This window comes from Capra hircus, chromosome 21 (assembly GCF_001704415.2).
Source record: "Capra hircus breed San Clemente chromosome 21, ASM170441v1, whole genome shotgun sequence".
In the NCBI taxonomy this organism is placed as follows: domain Eukaryota; kingdom Metazoa; phylum Chordata; class Mammalia; order Artiodactyla; family Bovidae; genus Capra; species Capra hircus.
The window spans coordinates 67,652,975-67,678,097 of record NC_030828.1 but is presented as its reverse complement, the minus strand read 5'-3'; the positions used below and the strand labels follow the sequence as shown (position 1 = coordinate 67,678,097).

The window sequence follows — 25,123 nt, the reverse complement described above, 5'->3', positions numbered from 1 at the left end:
TGGAGTGAGAACCAGGTCTCTGACTTTCAACCTGGGATCTCCTGTTATTACCTAGAGCTCTCTCTTCTCTCCCAGAAGAGACGTGCCACTAGCCATTGATGCCCAGTGTGTATAAATTTAAAAATCTCTGCGTAATCCCTCTCCTAGGGGATTACCTGGGTTACCTCTGTATACTAAGCCTGCTTGCTAAGGATAGCATAACTACAGAAACTACTATTTATAGAGCCGATCCCATGGGCCACAAATTGTGTTGGGAGATTTTCATACACATCCGAATCTCCCTATATCCCATGAGGCAGGTGTTATTATTTCTCTAATCTCCCATTATAGATGGGCAAATTGAGATAAACAGAGAAGGTGCGGCTTGTCTAAGATCACACTTGAGGGCGTGGCCGAGGCAGTGTCTGTTTGACTGGAAAGTCTACACTCTCAACCACTAACCAACAACCCTGGCCTCTGAAGAAGAAGCCAAGAAGAGGATGGTAGTGGCTCCCCAGCCTCGCCCCTCTTTGTCCCTCAACCCCACCCAGCGGCTCAGGCCCCTCAAAGGGGCAGACAGGCTAGGGACAGACTCTGATCATCTGTCCCTAGAGACGTCCCTCTGACATCACCTGCTGTCATCTCTATGGTCCTTTCCCAAGGTGGGTTTGGGGCCATAAACAGACCCCTGCGCTTCAGATGCTCCAGAAGTTTCAGCGTTGCCTGTGGAGTGCAGGGGTCACCATCTCATCTCCCGTCAGGGTTCAAGTGAATGGCACAGTGTGGCGGGCACAGAAAGGATGCGCACTCACTGGGCAGTGAGGGTCTGGTCAGCCCCAGCCCAGCCCTGGCCTCTGTTACTCAGGCGCTCAGACCGGGGTGCCGGTGAGACAGGGCTGTAAGGAGAGAAGAGGACCCTGGAGAGGAAGATTGCGTGCAGCCCGGGACGTCTGTGCCTCTGAAGGATGCTGGCACAGGTGCTGCAGGCATCCTAGGCCAGGGGTACCGCCTGCAGGAAGTGCCAAGGCTGAAGAGCCGCCACGTGCCTGGGAACGTCGGCTGGCCTTGGGGAAAGGGCCCCGGGAGGGTCGCAGAAGCTGCGGGCAGGTGGTGGTGGCGGGGAACAGGTGCCCAGGGGCCGAGCGCCACGCCGGCTCGTGGGTACGTGCTGAGCCTTGCGGAGCCAGGTCACACGCGTGGTCTGGGGCGCACCCACCCGCTTCCAGCCCGAGCCCTGCAGCCCCGCGGGGTTCCGGGAGGCCGGGGTCAGGACGCGGTCGCAGGGGCACGCGCGCGCCGTGGCCGCGGTATGCGCCCCGCCCGCGCCGGGCCTCCCGGAGCCCGGGTTCGAGCCGTGGCCCCGCCGAGACGCGCTGCGGTGCCCCGGCCAGGTCCTCCCTCCCTTGGGCCTCGGTTTCCCCCATGCCCGACGTCTCAGAGGAGCCGAGACCGCGGCGGCGCACCGCCAGGGACCCACAGGCCGGCCCGCGGGGCGGGGCAGCGGCCCAGCTTCCGCAGCGCGCGCGCCCCCCCGCCTCCCGCGGGAGCGCGGACGCGCTCGTACCTGGCCGCGCTCGGGAGCGAGGCGGAGCGGGGCGGGGCGAGCATGCCCCGCCCCCGGCGCGGGCGGGCCAATCGGAGGGTCGGCGGGCCCCGTGAGGGGCGACGCGCTGGGGGCGGGGCCTGCGGGCGCTGAGGGGAGTCCGCGGGCTGGCGGCGGGAGGCGGGCGGCCGGAGGCGGCGGCGGCGGCGGCGGCGGCGGCGGCAGCCGGTCCCAGGACAGCGACGCAGCACGCCGGCGGCCGCGACAGGGCCGGCCAGGCTCTGCAGCCCGCCGCAGCCGCCGCCTCCCCGTGAAGGCCAGAGAGCGCGGCGGCGGGCGCGCGGCCTGTGAGGGCGACCGGAGCGGCGGGCACGGCGCGGCGCCGAGCGTCCTGTCAGGCGGCCGAGGGCGCCGCGGACCCGCGCCGCGATGATGCCGGTGGGTGCGGGCGGCGGCGGCGGCTTCCTCCGCGGGCGGCCGGCCAAACCTCCTTCCTCCCGCGCCTCCCGGCCCCCGGGGGCCCGCGCGAGCTCGGCGGGCCGGGCGGGAGGGGAAGGAAGTGGCCTGGCGGGCGCGCCCGGTCTCGGCGCCCCCCCGCGGGTGGGCAGGTGGGGCGGCGCCGGCTGTCAGCGCGGGCTGGGCCGGGGGTCCGGGGATCTGGGGTCCGGGGGTTGCCGCGGGGGCCAGGAGCGGGGGCCGCCGTGGTCGAGGGTCCGGGGGCCGGGGGGGAGGGTCCCTGGCCGGCGCCCGCTCGGCCCCCAGCGCGGCCCTTTCCTCCCGAGCCTCCGCGGCCGGGCTGCCCGGGAGGGGAAGCTGGAGGTGGGATCGGAGCCGGTCAGTTGCCCCCTCCCCACCCCGTCCGACCTGGCGGGGGGTCGGGCGGGGAGGCCGGGGTGTCGTTTAGCGCTCGCCCTGTTGCAGGGTCTCGCGGCGCCTCTGTCCCCCCCACCCCGCCTGAAATTTGCTGGTGTCGTATTTGGAGTCGGCCGTGTGGGTGCCCCCGTGTGGTGTTCCCACGCTGGAAACCCACATTTCTCCGTAGTCCTTTTCGTGATTTCTGAAATCCTGTTGTATTTAGGAATTTACTTGGGGACTGGATTTTGAGAGCCATTTTAGGCATTCCCTTTTACCGTCCCTTCGAGAGTTGTACCTTTGGCGTTATCTGGCCTGTCGCCGCCGTTTTGAAGGTTGAGCCAGGTTCGTTTGTGGTGCGGTGCCGCCTTGTCCTGCCCTCAAGGGTGCGTTCTGCTAGCAGACAGAGCTCGTTAGATTGCCAGGCTCCTAGCGGAGCTTTTCCTTTACCTGTCATCTAAAGAGCCGTGAGTGCTGAATTATAATTTTTCTATTCTGGCTTTTTGTGAAGTAAATGTCTTGATTTATGAAAAAAATGAAGGGCTGGTGGTACCCAGTTGGATGTATTGGTTTTCTGAGTGCCTGTATATTAAGTACAATTCTCAAAGGCATTTGTAGTAAAGTAACAATTTAGCCTACAATTTCTACATTTGAAAATCCATTTCAGACGGAAAGTACCGTTTCTCTGCATTTTCTGCTTGAATACTATTATTCCACCGTGCTGCACCCAAGGACATTTAGATTAGAATTTTTTTCTCCCTGATCTTTCGAATCATTTCCTGTCTCTTGGTAATCTCTTCTGGCCTTTTTGAACTAATTCCAACGCATTGCCTTTGCAGAGTCTTAAGATTTGACCTAGTTGATCCTTAGATCCTTCTTTGGCATCAGAGCTTGTTGTATTTCTGAATGTTTGGTTTTAAATGAATGATTGTCTTGTAAAGAAAGAACTGGATCAGCATCAGAAGATCCAGAATCCAGTACTGGTTCTGCTACTTTTTAGCAATGTGACCTTGAACAAGTCAAGGTCTCCAAGCCTGGAATTACCTCTGAAGTAGGGATAAAAACAGAACAATATCTGAGGGCTGTCCTGAGGATCAAAAAGGATAATGTGCCCAGAAGTCCTTGTTAAACAGAATGCCATGCAGATATTTTGTATAGTTAATATGGCTGTGAATTGTCAATTTCTAATTTTAACCTCTGCAAGATAAGGGATTTGGAAATAGTTCTCTCCCTAATTCTCACTGGCTAGATTTGGAAAAGGCGTTATGGTGTTTTGGAATTTTGAAACCACTTTTAGCTAAATCCTGTAATTGATACTATAGTATTATTGAAGCACGCCTATAAAGTTTTGACTGATTTCATCGTTGTATGATGTTTCATTTTAAATACTCTGTTAAGGAATTTGGCTTGCATTTTCCATATGATACATTCAGATGTTTTATTTCTCTGCTCCACATAATTAGCATTTCTAGTCTTTACCTTACCAGGTTTTCCTTTTCAGAGTTTGCTTGGCTGGCAGTTGGGAAGTTTCTTTGTGATACTCGTAATAATCAAATACTGTTATTGAAAAACAGGCCTATTAAGTATTTAAAACACGCTGCTTTTATTTTAAAATGCCTTCTAGAAACAGATGGTATTTCTCTTAGTCCCACTTTCAAGGTCTTTTCTTTTGTATTTCCTTCTTGTTCCCTGAGTATGGCTTTTAAGATTGAGCCCTTCCTCTATAAATGTAGTTGGGGTTGGTTGTAAATTTCATAGACGTTTCAAGGACATGCCATTCTTACTTGGTACAATCTTAAACTGTGCACCCAAGATATAAATAAGATTTTTCTTTATTACATATTTGTTGTTCATCATCATCGTAAATCATTGAAGGAAGATTAGATCATATTTTGCAGAGTTTATAGAGAAGCACTACCCAGTAGGAATGTAATGAACCACACAGATGCAGTTCAATTTGTCTAGCAACTAGTATTATTTTTAATATTTTATTAACTCAATATGTTAAAAATATTATGACTAACATATAATCAATATGAAAAATTTACTCATGTGATACTTTACTTTTTTTGGTACTAAGATGTTGAAATCAGTGTGAATCCAGTGTAAATCCAGTGAAGTTCTATGTATATAGCACACCTCAGTTCAGACTAGGACATTTCAAGTGCTCAGTAGCACGTGTAGCTAGTGGCTACTATCTTGAACAACACAGGTTTAGAGTGTATGGTATTTTACTTATTTGAGAATTGGCAATTAGTGTGTAGTGTCTGTAATAACTTTTAATTGATCAGATGATTTACTGCAGCAGCCAGCCTCTCAGCTGTTGGAAATGAGTATCTTGCCATGTTCTCATCTGACACAATAAGGTCTTTGTAGAAGTCTTCAATTTGCTTGTTACATCAAGTTTCACAACTGTCAATTTTAAACAAAATTATATTTTGGAATTTTCTGTTATTAAAATATTGCATTCTAGTATGTGTGGTCATTCACCTTTTTTCAATGGATGACATTTTAAAACAGTTTCCCAGGGGGAAAAAAGGACCACAGTTTAAAGATGGCTGATCCCTAACGTCTGGACCTGAGATCATTTAGGCCATACCTAAACAACTTTGATAGAAATAAGGATTTTAATAAAAGTAGCCTGGTTCAGAGCATGAAAAGGCTGAAAAACTGCCTTGATCATTAGCATCATTCTTTCCTACAGAATGAACACTTTGCAGCTGTGGAGCTTTTTGTGCACAGGTGAAATGTATCTGGAGCATGGTGCTGAGGGTACTTTTTTCTCTTTCAGAGGACTGTTGACTTGGGTAAGGGAAGTTCTGTGGCTCTGAAGTGTGTGTTATTTGTAAGAAAGGCACTCTGGTGGTAGTGTTTCGGTCAGGTTAGCAGTGGGACTCCTTACCTCCAGTAGGCACCATGCAGCTTGAGTAGTTGACTCCACTTGTTTCTGTCCTAGGAGCTCTTTCAGCATATTCACTAGGGGCTGTGGGTTACAGTAATTTGTGCTCAATATTTAGCTCTCATTAAACAAACATTCAGTTATTTCAGGTATTCACTTTTGATGATGTTGAAAACATTTTGAGGTTCTGAAATAGATTCCTTTTGAAACCATCAGCTTTCATGTAATTGACAAAACAGTGAACTGGAAGCAGAGAGGCTAAGGTTCTAGTCCCCACTTGTAAGTAACTCTGTGACCTTTGGACTTAAATTTCTTTGAGCCTCCGTTTCTCACCTGTAAAATGAATTGGTCCTGGTCTTTTCCAAGTATTTGTGCTTGGTCTAATAGTAGGTATGTGGCAGATACTTTAATGAGGGTCAATAATATTCTCAATGGCTGCAGCAGAGGTTTACACAACCTGTCACTAGTTTTGGCAGTCTTTTAGTAAATGCATTGACTGCCTAGGTGTTTTGGTATGATAGAACTGATAGAAGAAGCTCAATGGATGTTCACTATTATTGTTAATAATTAAGTCATTTGATCGGCTTTAATTTCTAGCCTAACTCCCTATACAAAACACTAAGGACTGGAGAAGGTTTTTTTTTTTTTTTTTTAAATTCTAAAAAAATTTAGTGACTCCTTGAACTGTAGCCCTTCAGGCTGCTCCAGGCTTTTCTGTCCATGGGATTCTCCAGGCAAGAATACTGGAGAGGGTTGCCATTTCCTTCTCCAGGGGATCTTCCCGACCCAGGAATCAAACTTGAGTCTCTTGTGTCTCCTGCATCAGCAGGTGGGTTCTTTACCACTAGCACCACCAGAAACCCAGTTAAGTCGTTTTGACCAGCTTTATTTTATAGCCTAACTCGGTAAACAAAACACTCAGGACTGGAGAAGTTTTTTGTTTTCTTTTTTAAACTCTGGTTTCTTTGAGACAAAAATTCAAAGATACTGTTACCATTTAAGATAATCAAACTATTTCTAACCTTTGGAGTGCCAGAAAGTTCGCAGAAGGAAAAGGAAAGCTTCGATCACACAAAGATGCAAATATGAAAGGTTTATTATTACAGTTTTATTGAACTTAAAAACAATCTTTAGGAATAACTCTTCTGAAGGCTACAGTATTAAGTATAGCAGTAAAGTTTTCCAGCTGTTTAACTTGCTACGATTTAATTTAGTAGTAGTGAGCACTCAATGAATGGTGTTTGTCATTATGTGCTAAAACGCTGTGTCCTATGGGCTTCCTCTGGTGGCTCATTGGTAAAGAACCCACCTGCCAGTCAGGAGATGCAGGTTCGATCCCTGGGTCAGGAAGATCCCCTGGAGGAAGAAATGGCACCCCACCCCAGTCTTCTTCCCGGGGAATCCCGTGGGTGGGGATCCTGGCAGGCTGCACAAGGGCATTTGCACCCTATAGGTTTTGTGGTGATGTATTCATTTTTATGGAGAACTGAGGCTCAGGAGGAAAAGAAACTTGGCTAAGGGCCCCCAGCTACTGAGTGATAGAGCGCTACTTGAAAACAAGCTCTCTGACTCAAGAGTCTTTGCTCCTGGCCTCTGTGCCAGTCACTTACAGGAGTTTGCTATAGTCGAGGCATTTTGCTAGTGGTGCTGGTAAATTGAATTAGGCTAAATACTTTTACCTGATGCCTAGCTCAGTTGAAGCTTAATATGTTAACGGATCTCATGGTGAACCTATCTGATAAAAGACGATAGTTTTCGCCATCTTGAGTTTGGGGACGACACTGTTTTAAACGTAAATGTAAGGCTTCCCAGGTGGCTCAGTGGTAAAGAATTGGCCTGCCAGCGCAGGAGATTTAGAGTCGATCCCTGGATTAAGAACATCCTCTAGAGTAGGAAATGGCAACCCACTCCAGTATTCTTGGTTGGGAAATCCCATGGACAGAGGAGCCTGGAGGGCTACAGTCCACACGGTCACAAAGTTGGACATGACTGAGCGACAGCATGCGCAGACGTGTTGAATGTATCTTTCCTTTCTCAGCATCCTACTTTGAAAAGTCTATGTCAGTGTATATGCCTAAGAGCTACTTAGAATTTTTAGCAAGATAAAAACTTAAAATATCACCAGGTTGCTGTGTTGAAGTTACGTAACTGGTTGTCAGTGTGCTTTTTTGTGTGTTTGCACAGATGGGCAATAACTTCTCAGCAACATTTCAGTGGGATTTTGATGTCTGAAAGTGCTGTTGCCATAGTTATTTCGCAAACTGTGGTTCTGAGGCTGAACAGAAGAATGGTGGTATTCAGGTTGTATTGTGACACTTTCTTGGCATAATTGCTTTGTTTTATTTCACTGCAAAGATAGCCATATGACTGTTGTTCATACTAATTGGTAAGCAAAAGCTGCTGTTACTATATTTTGTAAAAGAAAAATCTTTGCTAGGTGATATCATACAGAACAATAAAAGACTAGAAAATGAGGTAGTTTTGATTAAAATTAATAAATGACATTCAGAATGTTAGTGTACAATTCAGAACAGGGTCTTGCTAGCAGTATTGTGTGTCCAGAGAAAATATTAACTGAAGTTTTGACTGAATCATGCTTTATAAACGTATGTTGTGATTGTAATCTTTGTAGCTCCAGCAAATGCAAAGGCCCTGTGGTAGGAGCCGGCCCAGCATGCTGGAGAAGCAGGGAGCTCTGTAGCTGGAGCAGAGTATGTGAGGGGCAGACTGGAGGAGATGAAGTAGGAAGGTGTTGGCGGTAAGTGGATGGGTTAGGATCTTACAGGGCCTTGTGTGTTACTATAAGGGCAGAGGACACGGAGAGAAATTTCCTTTGGAAGAAATGAAACACAGTGGTTTACTTATTGCATCATAAGTCATTCTGAATCAGTAGTCATTGCCTGGGGGACCTCGCTGTAGCAGGTCAGAGTATGGGCCCTGGCATCTGTGTGGATTCTGGCATCACCAGTTGACTCTCCGACCAGTTCTCTTGTCTTTAAACTGAGGATGATAATAATAGTAACCCTCGGGTTGTTAGGATCAGTGGATTATTACAGTTAAAGTGGCCTGTTGTGTAGTCAGTGTTCAGCAGATGTTGTATGTAATAAGTTAAATTTCCTTTGGGAAGCTCTCTCATCTTTGCCTTAGCAGGTACATCAGTTAGAGGCGTTCAGCCTGGTGTGCCTTTTTCTTTTTTTAGATGTGATTCACAGACCATAAAATTCACCTTTTGATGTGTACAATTAGAAGTTCTAAGTTTATTTATAAGACTGTGTTGTAGTACAATCTTTGTATTGCCTTGCTTTGTATCGTGATATAATACAACCTTTCCCACTATCTTCTCAGAACATTTTTCCTGGTCTGCCTTTGCAGTACTTGCAGTTGCGGCCTCAAACATTTGTGTGTGTGACTGGTTAATGTCCTTTTTTGTCCTAGACTGTAATTTTCATCGTGGCAGGAGCTTCTTACTGTTTCACCAGTGCCTGTCCCAGCGACTGGCCACATAGTTGGTGCTTGGTGGCCATTTGCTGAATGAAAGAAGGTACGATGTGGAAAGCAGTGCCAGATCCCTTTGTGAAGAGGTGTGCGTGTGCCCTGATGGGGTTTGCACTTGGTCCTGTGGGTGATCAGAAACCGCCAAACGTTTTTAAAAAGTGGAGTGATGCAGTCAGATTTGTGTGGTGGAGGGGTAATTCTGAAACCAAGACTGGAGGAGTGGACCATGGAGTGAAGTGAAGTGAAGGTCGCTTAGTTGTGTTGGACTCTTTGCAACCCCATGGACTTGTCCATAGAATTCTCCAGGCCAGAATATTGGAGTGGGGAGCCTATCCCTTCTCCAGGGGATCTTCCCAACCCAAGAATTGAACCAGGGTCTCCTGCATTGCAGGCGGATTCTTTACCAGTTGAGCTGTCAGGGAGGACCATGAGGTAAAGCAACTTAAAAAGAAACAGGAAAAACAGTTAGGAGCCCAGTGGGCACAGGTCAGACTTGACTGGAAGGTGAAGGGAAAGACCCAGGAGGAGGTAAAGGAGATCGGCTGGAGCGAGAGGGTGTGTGGAATGTGTGTACACGCGAGTGAGTGTGGCCAAGAGGAAGGAAGTACAGTGGCTGGAGCTGAGGATAACAGGCTGATCGCTCCAGCAGCCGGGCTTGCCTTTCCTGCGATTAAGCTAGAGAACGTGTAGCAGGAGTAGGTTTAGAGGGCTGTAGGGGGTGAGCGAGGTTTATGCGGAGTGTGTTGAGCTCGAGACGTCTGCTGTATCCAGAAAGATGTTACTCTTAAAGTAAAATAAATATGTTAAGTTAAATCATTTTCATATATTAACTGATTTCTGGTGTTGCGTTTTTGGTATCTGCTTCCTGGGCATCTGTGGCCCGCCGCGCGCTTGTGGCATTCCTGGTAGTTGTTGTTTTGCCTGATCAGCTCCACCCTGAGACCCCACTAGACCCCCTGCCTGGGGCGGTGGCTGGCCTGGGCCTCCGCCATCTTTACGGAGTTTATACGCACACGGTTTATAACAGTGTAATCTGCGTCTCCGCACTCTTTACGGAGTTTATATGCACACGGTTTATAACAGTGTAATCTGTGTCTCCGCGCTGATTGTTTATGTTTTGCTTGTTCACATTGCATGCTTATATTTCTACCTAATGGCAGTCTTGAAAATAGTATCAGTAAATAACAACTAAACTCTTGAATGATCAAAATGTGAAGACAGGTGAAGTAAAATTTGATGGCTTTAGGGTTAATAGCGGGCTTCCCTGGTGGCTCAGAGGTTAAAGCGTCTGCCTCCAATGCGGGAGACCCGGGTTTGATCCCTGGATCAGGAAGATCCCTTGGAGAAGGAAATGGCAATCCACTCCAGTATTCTTGCCTGGAGAATCCCATGGACAGAGAAGCCTAGTAGGTTACAGTCCATGGGGTCGCAAAGAGTCGGACACGACTGAGCGACTTCACCTTCACCTTCACCTTCACCTTCAGGGTTAATAGTGAAAAAGCCCAACGATAGGAACAAAGAGTTTTGTGATAGAGAGACAGATGTAAAACAGGGGGCCTGGTGTTTATCAGCTCAGACTCTGGAGCCGAGACTGTCTGGTTTCAAAGTCTAGCTCCGCCACTTAGCAGCTCGGTGGCCTTGGACAAATTATTTCACCTCTCGGTGCCTTACTTTCCTCTTTACAATGGGTTTAGTAGGAATATGTTTCAGAGGCGGTTGTGAGGATTGCCAGGTGCTTAGTGCATCCTGTTAACGTAAAATAGCACTCAGTCATACCTGCTCCTCTTACGTTCTCTCCATTAGCTGCAAGGCCTCATGGCAGAGGATCCTACGCACTGTACCCCACCTTGGAGAACTAGCTGGTGACTGTGACATCTGTCCAGTTGCTAGGTCAGAGAGGGACGGTTTGCATTTCTTAGAAATGAAAGTTTGCCCTGTGTCATCGAGACCACAGCTCAGAACCAGCTGGCGTTCCCTTCACTCAGTGCTCAGTCCCTGAGTGGGAGGGCCAGCCCTTTCCTTCTGGTCCCTACCTCATTCCCGAGTGCCCTGTATAAAATGCCCTCCCTGACTGCGCTTCACGTCTCTCTATCGTGCTGATGGCCACCTGGCAGTCACTTGTGGAGGCTCCGTGAAAGGGGGGCTCCGTTTTTTCTCACGGCAGTATCCCCAGTGTCTCTAGTCGACACTCATTAAGTGCTTGTTTACTGAAAGGCCTCAGCAGGCATTTAGGGCCAGGACTGGCATAGTCCCTGCTCTCGGTGAGCTCACGGTGGGGAACAGGCCTATGAACAGAAAGTGCCATTCTGGGAGACAGAGAGCGTGGCAGAGTGCGGGCTGCGGCGGGGTGCAGGTGAGAGGAGTCTTCTTGCCCTTGGGATGTCAGGAGAGTTTTCACAGAGGAGGTGACACTTGAGTGGAGTTGAGAAGGATGAGGATGAAGGGATAGAGGGGGTGGGCAAGGGATTTAGATAGAGGCCCACTTTTGTGGGCTTCCCTAGTGGCTCAGCTGGTAAAGAATCCGCCTGCAGTGTGGGAGACCTGGGTTCAATCCCTGGGTTGGGAAGATCCCTGGAGAAGGGAAAGACTACCCGCTCCAGTATTCTGGCCTGGAGAATTCCATGGAGGGGTTGCAAAGAGTCAAAGACACTACTGAGCAACTTTCACTTCACATTTTCAGGGCACTGAGATCTGAATTGGTGTGGTGTGTTGAGGGGAATTGCCTAGAGCGTGAGGCCTGATGCAGCAGGGGAGCTGGGCAGGTAGGCGGGTGAGGTCATATTCCGAGGACCTTGTGTGACCTGCAGACGAGTTTGAACTTCATCCTGAGAAACATGGAACTGCTGAAGTTTGTTTGTTTTTTAATTGTGTTAAAATATACGTAAAATTTACCATTTTAGCCATTTTAAAGTATACAGTTCTGTCACATTTAAGTTCATTCACATTGTTCAGCAGCCATCACCACCATCCATCTTCAGAATTTTTTCATCTCAAATTGAAACTGTTGCAGGATTTTAAGCAGAGTTGTAGATGCTCCAGTTTAAGTGAAAGTTGTCGTAAAGTATCTGGAATCCATGAGAAGAGTCTGTGGGATAGTTGAGACAGGAAAGGTCTCTGAGCACTCAAAACAGTTGTCAAAGAGTCATGGGTTGAAGGCGGCTTGCAGAAGACCCTCCTCAGCCCTCACTTACCCTGGACTCTAACATGTTGCACAGTTTTAATTTACCTAGCTTTTAAATCTTCATAGAGGCTATAGTCAAGGTTGCTGGAGGGGTGTAACTATGAGCAGACAGGCTGCTGGAAACCACGGAAAGAAACAGCTTTAAGAAACCCCAAGGTTGTGGTCTGAGGGTGGGCATCCTGACCTCAGTCACCACCAAAGATAGCATGATGACAGTTTACAGACTACACACAGGATGGTGGTTAAAGTCCTCATGATGACTGACTCATCAAGAAAAGGGTAAATAGCATCAGTAACATAGACATCAGTTGGACACGTTTAGATGAGCTCTGTTCAGTAGCAACATAAGGTGAGCCACAAGTGCAGTTTAAAAATCTTCTGGTAGCCACATAAAAAAGTGGAAAGAAATGAGTGAAACTAATTTTAATAATATATTTTATTTAACTCACTATATCCAAAAATTATTTAAACATGCAGTTAATATTAAAACATGATTAGTGAGGTGTTTTATGCTCTTTTCTCATACTAAGCCTCTCAAATTCCAGAACATACTGTATTCGTATAGCACATCTGATTTTGGACTCGCCATGTTTCAAGTTCTCGATAGCCACGTGTGCTGGTGGCCACATCGAATGGACAGAACCGTTTCAGATTTGGGGCTCAGACAAAAGGGCTAGAGCCTCAGCTATTCAGAGAATGCTACCATTCATAAGAATTAATTCCTCGAGGATTATACATGGCTGGTGTTTTATTGTAGCAGTTTTCATTAACTGATTTTTGCTTTTATGTTTGAAAAACTGTTGAGAGACAGTGTAATGCAGTAGTTAAAGAGCACGGATTTGGGAATGACTGGGTTTGAATCTCAGCTATTTGATTTCCTACCTGTTTGATCTTGGGCTGGTTACTTAATCTCTCTGCGTCTTATTGTCCTCATCTGTAAAATGGAGGTCATAGAAATACCTACCTTATTAGGTTTTGTAAAGATTAAATGAATTGTTAATATGTAAAGAACCTATAACAGTGGCTGGTGTATAACAATCACTATAGATGTGTGCTTTTATCCCCCACGTGTTTGGTATCTCCAAAATGTTAAATGATCTTAATTCAGTAGACTTAAAAGACATTTTTGCTTTAAAGATTGCTTCGATAGGCATTTTCACAGATGAAAACAGGTTAAATTGCAATTTTGTGAGGATACGTTCTAACTGATGTCTTTGGGTAAATAACTTTGTTTGCTGCAACATTGAGGGTGCAAACAACCACAGAACTAGTATAATTAATAATTAAAGGATTTAGGATTATGAATAAAATAGGAAAATTTGAAAGGATGATTTTATCAATATTTAATTACTAGTACTGTTAGACTTCCTGAGGGCTCAGATGGTAAAAAGTCTGTCTACAATGCAGGAGACCCAGGTTCGATCCCTGGGTTGGGAAGATCCTCTGGAGAAGGCAATGGCAACCCACTCCAGTACTCTTGCCTGGAAAATCCCATGGACGGAGGAGCATGGTAGGGGTCGCGAAGAGTCAGACAGGACTGAGCGACTTCACTTTCACTGTTACAATTAAACTACTCTCTCTCAGAAATACTGTATCAGCCCTACTATGTCTGAGAAGACTACCTGGTTCTAACTTATTTCCTTTGGTATATTCAGCACTGAATTATTTTGAGAGTTTCATCTTCTACTCTTATTTGCAAATAAAATAGAAAAGAATAGCACAAGTAAAACCAAAATATAAAAAGATCACTGTTTAGCATGTCGAAGATGTTTAAGAGGAGGTCCTTTATCACCTTTAAGAGTGAAATATGACTGGAAACATAGCCAGATTCGGGTGTGGCTATTTAAATGTCAGGTTTTTGGCACAGAAGAGAGAAGTACCTAATGGGGGCGATTTAATCATGGCCATTTTCATCTGCCATTGATTGGTGGTCTGTGGAACAGTTAAGCAGACTCTCTGCTTAGAACGCAATCTCCATACACAAAAATAAACTCAAAATGGATTAAAGACCTAAATGTAAGACCGGATACTATAAAACTCTTGGCAGAAAACATAGGCAGAACACTCTCTTGACATAAATCGCAGAAAGATCTTTTTTCATCCATCTCTGAGAGTAATGAAAATAAAACAAAAATAAACAAATGGGGTGGACTCCCAGGTGGCACAGTGGTAAAGAATGCCAGTGCAAGAGATGTGGTATCTGTCCCTGGGTCAGAAAGATCCCCTGGAGAAGGAAATGGCAACCCAGTCCAGTATCTTGCCTGGGAAATCCCATGGACAGAGGAGCCTGGTGGGCTGCACAGCCCATGGCGTTGCAAAGAGTTGGACATGACAGAGCAACTTGGCACACACACAAAAACAAATGGGACCTTATTAAACTTAGGAGCTTCTGCACAACTGTGGAACCCATCAACAGAACAAAAAGAAAGCCCACAGAATGGGAGAAAATATTCGTAGTCAGAGTGACCGACAGGGGATCAAAATACACAAACAGCTCATGCTCAAAATAAACAAAACAAACAGCTCAATTAAGTGGGCAGACCTAAGAGCCATTTCTGTGAACAAGACATCCAAGTGGCCTAGAGGCACAAGAAAAGGTGCTCAACCTCACTCGTTATTAGAGAAGTGCAGATCAGGCCTGTAATGAGGTGTCAGCGCACGCTGGCCAGAAAGGCCGTCATCAAAAGATCTGCACACAGTAAGTGCTGGAGAAGCTGTGGAGGAAGGGATCCTGCTACACCGTTGATGGGAATGTACGCGGGTACAGCCACCATGGAGAACAGTGTGGAGGTTCCTTAGAAAACTAAAAACAGAGCTACCATAACCTTCAGTCCCACTCCTGGGCATATATCTGGAAAGAACCATAATTCGAGAGGATACATACACCCCCGTGTTCACTGCCGCACTGTTTACAATAGCCAGGGCTTGGAAACAGCCCAGATGTCCATCAGTAGAGGAGTGGATAAGATGTGGTGCGCAGGCACAGTGGGACCCCTCAGCCATAGAAAGGACAAGACCATGCCGTTCGCAGCCACGTGGGTGGACCTGGAGATTGTCACACTGAGTGAAGGCAGACAGACGCCGTATGATACTGCTTACATGCGGAATTTAAGGAAATGGTACACGTTTACAAATGTGCAGAACAAAAGTTGAGTCAAGATGTAGAGGACAAACTTGTGGTTACGGCGGGGAAGGTGATAAATTGGGAGGTTGGAATTGACATATATACACTGCTATGTAGACAGTAGGTCTTTAATAAGAACCAGTTGAATACCACAGAGAACTCTATTCAGTACTCTAATGACCTACATGAGAATAGAAGCCAGAAAGGATGGTTATGTGTTTATGTATCACTGACTCACTTTGTTGTACAGCTGACGCTAACACAGTGTTGAAAATCAGCTCCATTTCAGTAACCTGGAGGAGGAGACGGCAGCCCACTCCAGCATTCGTGCCTGGAAAATCCCATGGAGAGAGGAGCCTGGTGGGCTGCAGTCCCTGAGGTCACAAAGAGTCGGGTGCAGCTGAGTGTGCACTCCAGTTAAAGAAATGGGGAAAGAACCAATAATAAAGAAGAATAAAGAACCAATCGTCTGCCCGCCTCCTGCCTCCCACAGGCATTCCCACTCCCGTCATGGCAGACTCCTTCAGTCTTGAGCCTACACGTTGCTTCCTTCGGCAGGTCTTTGCCGAGCTGGCATCCAGATCAGGCAGTCCTCCTGTGGGTCTTGAGGCACCTGCAGTTTCCCACTGGAGTTTCCTGGTATCTCTTTGTCTCAGCTCCAGGTTCTGTGAGGGGCAGTGTTGGTAGGTGCGGCGCCTTGTTGGTCTCAGTGAAATACTCGTGAATGAATGAATGAGTGATGCTGTAAGTATGTCCAATTTATGTTATATATGTTGTCAGCCTTTGCTTTACACTCGGTTTTTGTTTTATGTGTCTTATTACACTGCAGTGTCTTGTCATAAAACAAACTCGGGAGTCTAATTTTAATCTACTTATATGGTTATTTGCCTCTAGAATTGAACAGATCCTCAAATATTGTTAACAGTGAATACCTCATGGTCCAGTGGGTTTCTGGTAGGAGTCCTCCTGCAGAATTGCTGATAATCAGATAGGAAGGCTTATATGAGGTAATTGAAAGGGACTTCAGTCGCTCAGTCATGTCCGACTCTTTGCCACCCCATGAACCACAGCACGCCAGGCCTCCCTGTCCATCACCAACTCCTAGAGTCCCCCCGAACCCATGTCCATTGAGTCGGTGATGCCGTCCAACCATCTCATCCTCTGTCATCCCCTTCTCCTCCTGCCCTCAATCTTTCCCAGCATCAGGGTCTTTTCAAATGAGTCAGCTCTTCGTATGAGGTGGCCAAAGTATTGGAGTTTCAGCTTCAACATCAGTCCTTCCAGTGAACACCCAGGACTGATCTCCTTTAGGATGGACTGGTTGGATCTCCTTGCAGTCCAAGGGACTCCCAAGAGTCTTCTCCAACACTACAGTTCAAAAGCATCAATTCTTCGGTGCTCAGCTTTCTTTATAGTCCAACTCTCACATCCATACATGACCGCAGAAAAAACCATAGCCTTGACTAGATGGACCTTTGTTGACAAAGTAATGGCTCTGCTTTTTAATATGCTGTCTAGGTTGGTCATAACTTTCCTTCCAAGAAACAGAGCATCTTTTAATTTCATGGCTGCAGTCACCATCTGCAGTGATTTTGGAGCCCAGAAAAATAAAGTCAGCCACTGTTTCCACTGTTTCCCCATCTATTTCCCATGAAGTGATGGGACCGGATGCCATGATCTTCGTTTTCTGAATGTTGAGCTTTAAGCCAACTTTTTCACTCTCCTCTTTCACTTTCATCAAGAGGCTCTTTAGTTGTTCACTTTCTGCCATAAGGGTGGTGTCTTCTGCATATCTGAGGTTATTGATATTTCTCCCGGCAATCTTGATTCCACCTTGTACTTCCTCCAGCCCAGCGTTTCTCATGATGTACTCTGCATGTAAGTTAAATAGGGTGACAATATACAGCCTTGACGTACTCCTTTTCCTATTTGGAACCAGTCTGTTGTTCCATGTCCAGTTCTGACTGTTGCTTCCTGACCTACATACAGGTTTCTCAAGAGGCAAGTCAGGTGGTCTGGTATTCCCATCTCTTTCAGAATTTTCCACAGTTTATTGTGATCCACACAGTCAAAGGCTTTGGCATAGTCAATAAAGCAGAAATAGATGTTTTTCTGGAACTCTTGCTTTTTCGATGATCCAGCAGATGTTGGCAATTTGATCTCTGGTTCCTCTGCCTTTTCTAAAACCAGCTTGAACATCTAGAAGTTCACGGTTCACGTATTGGTGAAGCCTGGCTTGGAGAATTTTGAGCATTACTTTACTAGGGTGTGAGATGAGTGCAATTGTGCGGTAGTTTGAGCGTTCTTTGGCATTCCCAAAGAAAGGCAATGCCAAAGAACGCTCAGACTGAGGGGAAAGGTGGGCTGTTTTTGTATCAGTGATAGCAGCCACTTATGCTGTCAGTAGTCAAGTCAAAGTAGCTGAGTCCCGTGACTAAATGTGATGGAAAGTTATCTTTTGTGTTTGTTTTGCCAGCTTTTTGTTATGCAGAACTGTCATTAAAGCCTCTTAGTCTGCAGCTTTATGGTTAGTGATGCAATAGTCAGTGAGGTGTTGGCTAATATTCAGAGCAGTGTGATGCTGGAGGTTGCCAAGGTCAGAATTCTGCACCACTGAAGAGTCAAGACTGCAAACTTAGGAGCAGTAATTTTTTGGAGGCTCAAATGCACATTTAGATTTTTATATTAAATAAAATTTCACTGCCTTCTTATCTTGCCATCTCCCTCCCTGAGTGGTATGTAGCAAACTCTCCTTTAAGTGCCTTTCCTTTTATTTTGAAATTTTCAACTTCTTGTAGGTTAAAGCCTTACCAGTTTGTCATAAAACTGTGGATTACTCTCCCCATTACTATGAAGTGAGGAGGAGTCCAGGATGAATAACTGCTGAGGTCCTTTCTAGGGCCAGCTTCTGGTGGTGTTGTGATAGTTGAACAGAGGGGTCTACACGTGAAAGCCCCCTCAGGGAAGTTCCTGGAGAAGCAGGTGGGCTCTGAGCTTGCATTGCATTTGAATTCTGAGGCGGAGAGGGGCCAAGTGGCCCAGCCGAGAACAGGAGGCAGTTCTCTTCTGGGCAGGAGAGCTGTACTTTCAGCAGGTACGTTCGTGCCTCCATGATGCGCCAGGGCCCTGTGCAGGGTAAGAATGGCATGGGAGGGAAGGTAAACGTGGCACCAGACAACTGACATTCAGCAGCTATTTATACAAGCATGCACTAACTTTGATTATATGCCAATGCAGTGCTGGGCATTGGAGACTCAAAGACACTAATTCACTATCTTGAAAGGGGTTGTAGTCTAGTTGACAGAAACATTCAAAACAGGTGTCCTGTGGGACCCAGTGTTTGAGAACACAGGCTTTGGAATCAGGTAGGCTTGGGTCTAGCCCTGTCCCTGCCGCTTACTGTGTGACCTTAAGTCACACACCTGCCAGAGCTTTATCTGCTCATCTGAAAGTAAGAGCGCCTCTCGCTCAGTCAGTTCTGCTGTGGCCATAGGGAGAAATAATATACAGCCTTTTTAAAAAAGAGGCAGAACTGTGTAAATTGTGGAAAATGCCTCAAATGAATTGTTGGTGGAAAACCGATTTTCTACTCAATGTGGTCTCACTGGGAAAAAGAAGAGAGTTTTGTGGTGAAGAGAAAGGTCTGCAAGGGTATATGAAGTGAAGTGAAGTCGCTCAGTCGTCTCCCAACTCTTTGCCACCCCATGGACAGTAGCCAACCAGGCTCCTCCATCCATGGGATTTTCCAGGCAAGAATACTGGAGTGGATTGCCATTTCCTTCTCCAGGGCATCTTCCCGACCCAGGGATCGAACCCGGGTCTCCACACTGCAGGCAAACCCTTTACCATCTGAGCTGCAAGGGTATATACCAGCTGTTTAAAAGTGTGAGTCATTAGGGGAGCCGTCTTTTTATATCTGTTGTTAGATTAAAGAAGATTACATGTGTGTTAATTTACCACCTAAAAAATAAGAATAATAGCAAAAAGCAAAAAGCAAAACCTCTTCCCCAGGATATGTGGCAGGACTGAACGGTATCATGCACGGAGAACGCTCAGGCGAGGTCCAGTGCATGGCGAGTGTCGGTCAGGAAGTGGGCGTCGTCACCACTGTTGCTGGACAGAGCAGCCAGTGGGGAGGGCGGCAGAACCCTTGAAGGCTGAAGCTGGGTTCTGTGGCTTGAATTTCCAAGATTAGCTGATTGCTTGACTGTAGGATCTTGGTTGTGTGTGAGGGTCCTTGATTGTCCACTAAGGCCCAGATCTGGCGAGGAGGGTCCTTGTGGTCCTGAAAGAGGAGGACCCTCAGAAGGGTTAAGTGTGCTAAGCCCATGTGAAGACCTCTCCACACCTGTTTCTCTTTTTTGAGGATAAGAACAGTGCCTGCCTCATCTTGAAGGGAAGGAGAAAGGTGGCCTGCCAAGCTATGATAGTTATCCTGAAAGAGACCTGGGAGCCTGGCTTTCGATGTCATCCCTGGGTTTAGATTCCGACCTTGAGCAATATAATCCTTTCTGGACGCTGCTCCTCCTCCCATAGAATGGGGATGAAGCTCCCGCTGCTCTCACTGACATGGCATAAATGGTTCTTTTCCTTGTTTCTGTTGGATGAGGGTGGATACGAATTTTTTTGAGGTAGGATTGATGAGTCATCTTATAAGGCTTGCTTTTCACCTGCTGGTGAAGTAGGTAGTTGGAATGAATCTTCACTAAAATATATATATATATCTGTTTCTGTAGTTTTTGTTTTCTCTTTAGTCCTGATTTTTAAAATACTTGCTGCTTCGTGGAGCTCTTCCCTTCGGAGGGTTTTGTTGCCGATGAAACAGTGTGGTTCCCTAGGTGTGATTCACACTGATGCCTGTACATCCAGGTGCACAAGAGGAAGCCTTGGGTTGTCGCTTGCTGTCCTGGCAGTTTGCTCTGTTAGCGCCCTTATTCCCATTCGCAGTGGCCATGTGTTTAATTAAATGGTCACCTCAGCTACATTCCAGTTGAATTCCTTGGACTTCATTATTTTTAACTAATAGGGTCAAGTTTTCTTTTTCAGGATCCTGTTGATGGTCATGGAGTCATTTTCAAATTTTATTACAGGGCTGATTTATGATCAGCTGCCCTTTATCATTTGCTCGTGATAGTGTATTCCTGTGTCAGTTTTGTTTCATGATTCTCTTTTGTAATTTAATTTCAGTTCATTTCTGTAATTTTTAAAGTTCTGGGGTTTTTCTGGTTTTCACAGTGCCCAAAGCTGTTGCCAGGTATTTAAATACAAAGGGGAGGAAATTAGATTTGAGAGAATATTGTATGTCAGACTTCTTGCTGGACAGTTCACAGACCTTCTCATTCAATATTAAGTCAACAGTGTAACTAAATAAACTGCTGAGGGAGAGGAAGCCTATCTGGCTGAGAATCAAGAGACCTGATTTCAGTCTTGGTTTTGTTACTAACAAGATTTATTAGCCTTGACAAATTATTTCCTTCTCTGGGCTTCTGCTTCCTCATCTATAAATGGGGAAAGAGGGGTGGTTATCATAGATAAGGCTCCTTTCTGGCTCCAGGATCTGATGACTGATCTTTCTGATAGCTTAAATTTTAAATTCTCAGTGTATCTCTCTTAATTGAATTGAATGCCTTTACAAATGGATTAAAAAGCAAATGGTCACTTATGCTAACTCAGACTACCAAAAAATATTGTTAATCTTTTTCCCCAAACAATTTTAGTGACTATTGAAAAGAAGATGGAGGCACCTGTGTACCGTCCTCTCAGATTTGCAGCTTAAAATGTATGCGTTTAACAGGACTGGCGTGAATATTACCTTAGGGAACACATTGTTTTATTTTTGTGTTAAAATATGGCTTCTTGTGAGACACTGAGAGCTGAGCCAGCAATTGTAACTGTTTTTGCAGCAGAGGGAAGGAGACGGTTTTGTAGCAGTGTGTGGAGCAGCAGAGTTCCGCTATGGAGGCTTAGGGGAAGGAGACTTGGAGGGCACAGACAAAACCCTGTGTGTACCAGAACCTGCGGGAAAGGAGCAGTGACCCGTAAGAGGCTGCGCCAGACTTGTCCACGCGTGTTTGGGAGTCTCCTGGGGAGGCGTGGGTCACCTGTGGCCGGGGTGCTGGCAGCAGCAGGCCTGGGAGGCACAGCGTGTTGGAGTAAGTCCTGTTTGAGGAGGTTACGGATAGCCCTTCCACAGAGCCTGGCATGCTACCATAGGGACTGCAGACTGCAGGACAGGGCCGCCTTAGGCCAAACTACAGGGAGGGGTCACAGCCCCCACCTGTCAGCAGAAAATTGGATTAAAGATGTACTGAGCCCTCTAGTGGTAAAGAACCCACCTGCCCATGCAGAGACTCAGTGTCGGTCCCCTAGAAGGAAATGGCACCCCACCCCAGTGTTCTTGTCTGGAGAATCCCATGGACAGAAGAGCCTGGTGCTACAGGGTCGCAAAGAGTCAGACAGGACTAAAGCAGTTTAGCACACATGCGCGAAAGCATGAGCATGGCCCTGCGCACCGGAGCGAGACCCGGTTTCCCCAGTAGCCCCCCTCCCATCAGGAGGCTCGCACAAGCTTTCTACCCATCAGAGGACACAGAATAAGCAAGGGCTGCAGCCCCATGGCCTCTAGAGCAAACCACAATCACAGAAAACCAGCCAAAATGACCCCACAGACCACAGCCGTGCGGAGCTCAGAGACTGTGAGCCATGCCGTGCATGGCCACCCAAGACAAATGGGTCACGGTGGAGAGTTCCGACAAAACGTGCACTGCTGGGGAAGGGAATGGCAAACCACTGCAGCCTTCTTGCCCGGAGAAGCCCGCGAACGGTATTGTTGATGGTAAGTTCTCAGCTGTGTCTGACTCTTTGTGACCCCACGGACTGCAGCACGCCAGGCTTCCCTGTCCATCACCATCTCCCGGTTTTCTCAAACTCATGTCCATTGAGTCAGTGATGCCATCCAGCCATCTCGTCCTCCGTCTTCCCCTTCTCCTCCTGCCTTCAATCTTTCCCAGCATTGGGGTCTTTTCCAATGAGTCTGCTCTTCGAGTCCAGTGGCCGAAATATTGGAGCTTCAGCATCAGTCCTTCCAATAAATATTCAGGGTTGATTTCCTGTAGGATTGACTGGTTTGATCTCCTTGCAGTCCAAGGGACTCTCAGGAACCTTCTCCAGCACCACAGTTTGAAGGCATCAATTCTTCAGTGCTTAGCCTTTTTTATTGTCCCCCTCTCATATTGTACATGACTATTGGAAAAACCATAGTTTAGATTAATACCGACCTTTGTCAACAAAGAAATGTCTCTGCTTTTTAATACACTGTCTAGGTTTGTCATAGCTTTTCTTTCAAGGAGTAAGGGTCTTTTAATTTCATGGTTACAGTCACTGTCCTCAGTGATTTTGGAGCCAAGAAAATAAAGTCTATCACATTTTCCATTGCGTCCCATCCCATGAAGTGATGGGACCAGAACGATATGAAAAGACAAAAAGATATGAAACTGGAAGATGAGCCTCCAGGTCAGTAGGTGTCCCGTGTGCTGCTGGCGAAGAAGACGGAAATAGCTATAGAAGGAATGAAGAGAGTGGGCCAAAGCGGAAGCGACCCCCAGTTGTGGATGTGTCTTGTGGTGAAAGTAAAGTCTGAAACTGTAAAGAGCAGTCTTGCATAGGGACCTGGGATGTTAGGTCCATGAATCCTGGTAAATTGGAAGTGGTCAAACAGGAGATGGCAAGAGTGAACATCAGCATTTTAGGAATCAGTGAACTGAAGTGGACAGGAATGGGCAAATTGAATTCAGATGACCTTTGTGTCTACTACCGTGGGCAAGAATCCCTTAGAAAGAATGGAGTAGACCTCATAGTCAACAAGAGTCCTAAATGCAGTACCTGGGTACAGTCTCAAAAACGACAGAATGATCTCAGTTTGTTTCCAAGGCAGACTATTCAGTGTCACAGTGAAGCGAGCCTGTGCCCCGGCCTCTAATGCTGAAGAAGCTGAAGTTGAACGGCTCTGTGAAGACCTACGAGAGCTTCTAGTTGTCGTTTAGTTGCCAAGTCGTGTCTGACTCTTCCTGACCTCGTGGCCACAGCATGCCAGGCCTCCCTGTCTCCCTCCTGCCATCTCCTGGAGTTTGCCCGGGTTCGTGTCCATTGCACAGTGATGCCAACCAGCCATCTCATCCTCTGTCATCCTCTCCTCCTGCCTTCAATCGTTTTCAGCATCAGGGTCTTTTCCAGTAAGTCGGCTCTTCATAGCAAGTGGCCTGAGTGTTGGAGCTTCAGCATCAGTACTTCCAATGGGTATTCAGAGTTGATTTCCTTTAAGATTGACTAGTTTGGTCTTGCTGCCCAAGGGACTCTCAAGAGTTCCTCTAGCACCACAGTTCAAAAGCATCAACTCTTTGGCACTGTGCCTTCTTTATGATCCAGCTCTGAGAACCATTCGTGACTACTGAAAAGACCCTGGCCTTCACTATACCAACCGTTGTCAGCAAAGTGATGTCTTTGCTTTTTGCCACACTGTCTGGGTTTGCCATAGCTTTCCTGCCAAAAAGCAGTTGTCTTTTCAGTTTCATGGCTGCAGTCACCATCCCACAATCCACAGTGATTTTGAGCTCAAGAAGAGAAAATCTGTCACTGCTTCCACCCCGTCCCCTTCTATTTGCCATGAAGCTATGGGGCCATGTGTCATGATCTTAGTTTTTTTAATATTTAGTTTTAAGCTGGCCTTTTCACTCTCCTCCTTCACCTGCATGAAGAGGTTCTTTAGTCCCTCTTCACTTTCTGCCATTAGAGTGATGTCATCTGCATATCTGAGGTTGAGGGTACTTCTGGCAATCTTGATTCCAGCGTGTAGCTCACGCAGCCCAGCATATCTCATGATATACTCTGCATATATGGTAAATAAACAGGTGCCAATAAACAATCTTGTCATACTCCTTTCTCAATCCTGAGCCAGTCTGTTGTTCCATACAGGGTTCTTACTGTTGCTTCTTGACGTGCATACATGTTTCTCAGGAGGCAGGTAAGGTGGTCTGGTATTCCCATCTCTTTTAAGAATTTTCCACAGTTTATTGTGATCCACAGAGTCAAAGGCTTTGGCATAGTCAATGAAGCAGAAATAGATGTTTTTCTGGAACTCTGTTGCTTTTTCAGTGAACTAGCAGATGTTGGCAATTTGGTCTCTGGTTCCTCTGCCTTTTCTAAATCCAGCTTGAACATCAGGAAGTTCACGGTTCACATACTGTTAAAGCCTCACTTGGAGAATTTTGAGCATTACTTTGCTAGTGTGTGAGATGAGTGCAATTGTGCGGTAGTTTGATCATTCTTTGGCATTTCCTTTCTTTGGATTTGGAATGAAAACTGATCTTTTCCAGTCCTGTGGCCACTGCTGAGTTTTCCAAATTTGCTGGCATATTGAGTGCAGCACTTTCACAGCATCATCTTTTAGGATTTTAAATAGCTCAGCTGGAATTCCATCACGTTCACCAGCTTTGTTTGTAACAATGCTTCCTAAGGCCCACTTGACTTCACACTCCAGGATGTCTGACTCTAGGTGAGTGACCATACCATCATGGTTATCCAGGTCATTAGGACATTTTTTTGTACAGTTTTTCTGTGTAATATTACCACCTCTTCTTAATCTCTTCTGCTTCTGTTAGGTCCTTACCGTTTCTGTCCTTTATTGTGCCCATCTTTGCATGAAATGTTCCTTTGGTATCTCTGATTTTTCTTGAAGAGATCTCGGGTCCTTCCCGTTCTGTTGTTTTCCTCTATTTCTTTGCATTAATCATTTGGGAAAACTCTCTTATCTCTCCTTGCTATTCTTTGGAACTCTGCATTCAGATGGGTATATCTTTCCGTTTTCCTTTGCCTTTTGCTTCTCTTTGCTCAGCTATTTGTAAGGACTCCTCAGAGCCGTTTTGCCTTTTTGCATTTCTTTTTCTTGGGGATGGTTTTGGTCACCACCTCCTGTACAGTGTTACGAACCTCCGTCCATAGTTCTTCAGGAGCTCTGTCAGATCTAATCCCTTGAGTCACTTCACTGTACAGTCA

General features: G+C 46.5%; 1 protein-coding gene across 2 annotated transcripts in view; it reads left to right on the top strand.

Moving 5' to 3' along the window:
* Positions 1,781–25,123, top strand: part of PPP1R13B (protein phosphatase 1 regulatory subunit 13B) — a 73,908-nt gene continuing 50,565 nt past the window's right edge. The window contains exon 1 of one of the 2 annotated variants that reach the window (XM_018066083.1): positions 1,781–1,960. In XM_018066083.1, the coding sequence (XP_017921572.1) occupies positions 1,952–1,960 (9 nt within the window). In that variant the 5' untranslated portion in view covers positions 1,781–1,951. The remainder of the gene's footprint in view (positions 1,961–25,123) is intronic. The other variant, XM_018066084.1, reaches the window with a different exon arrangement.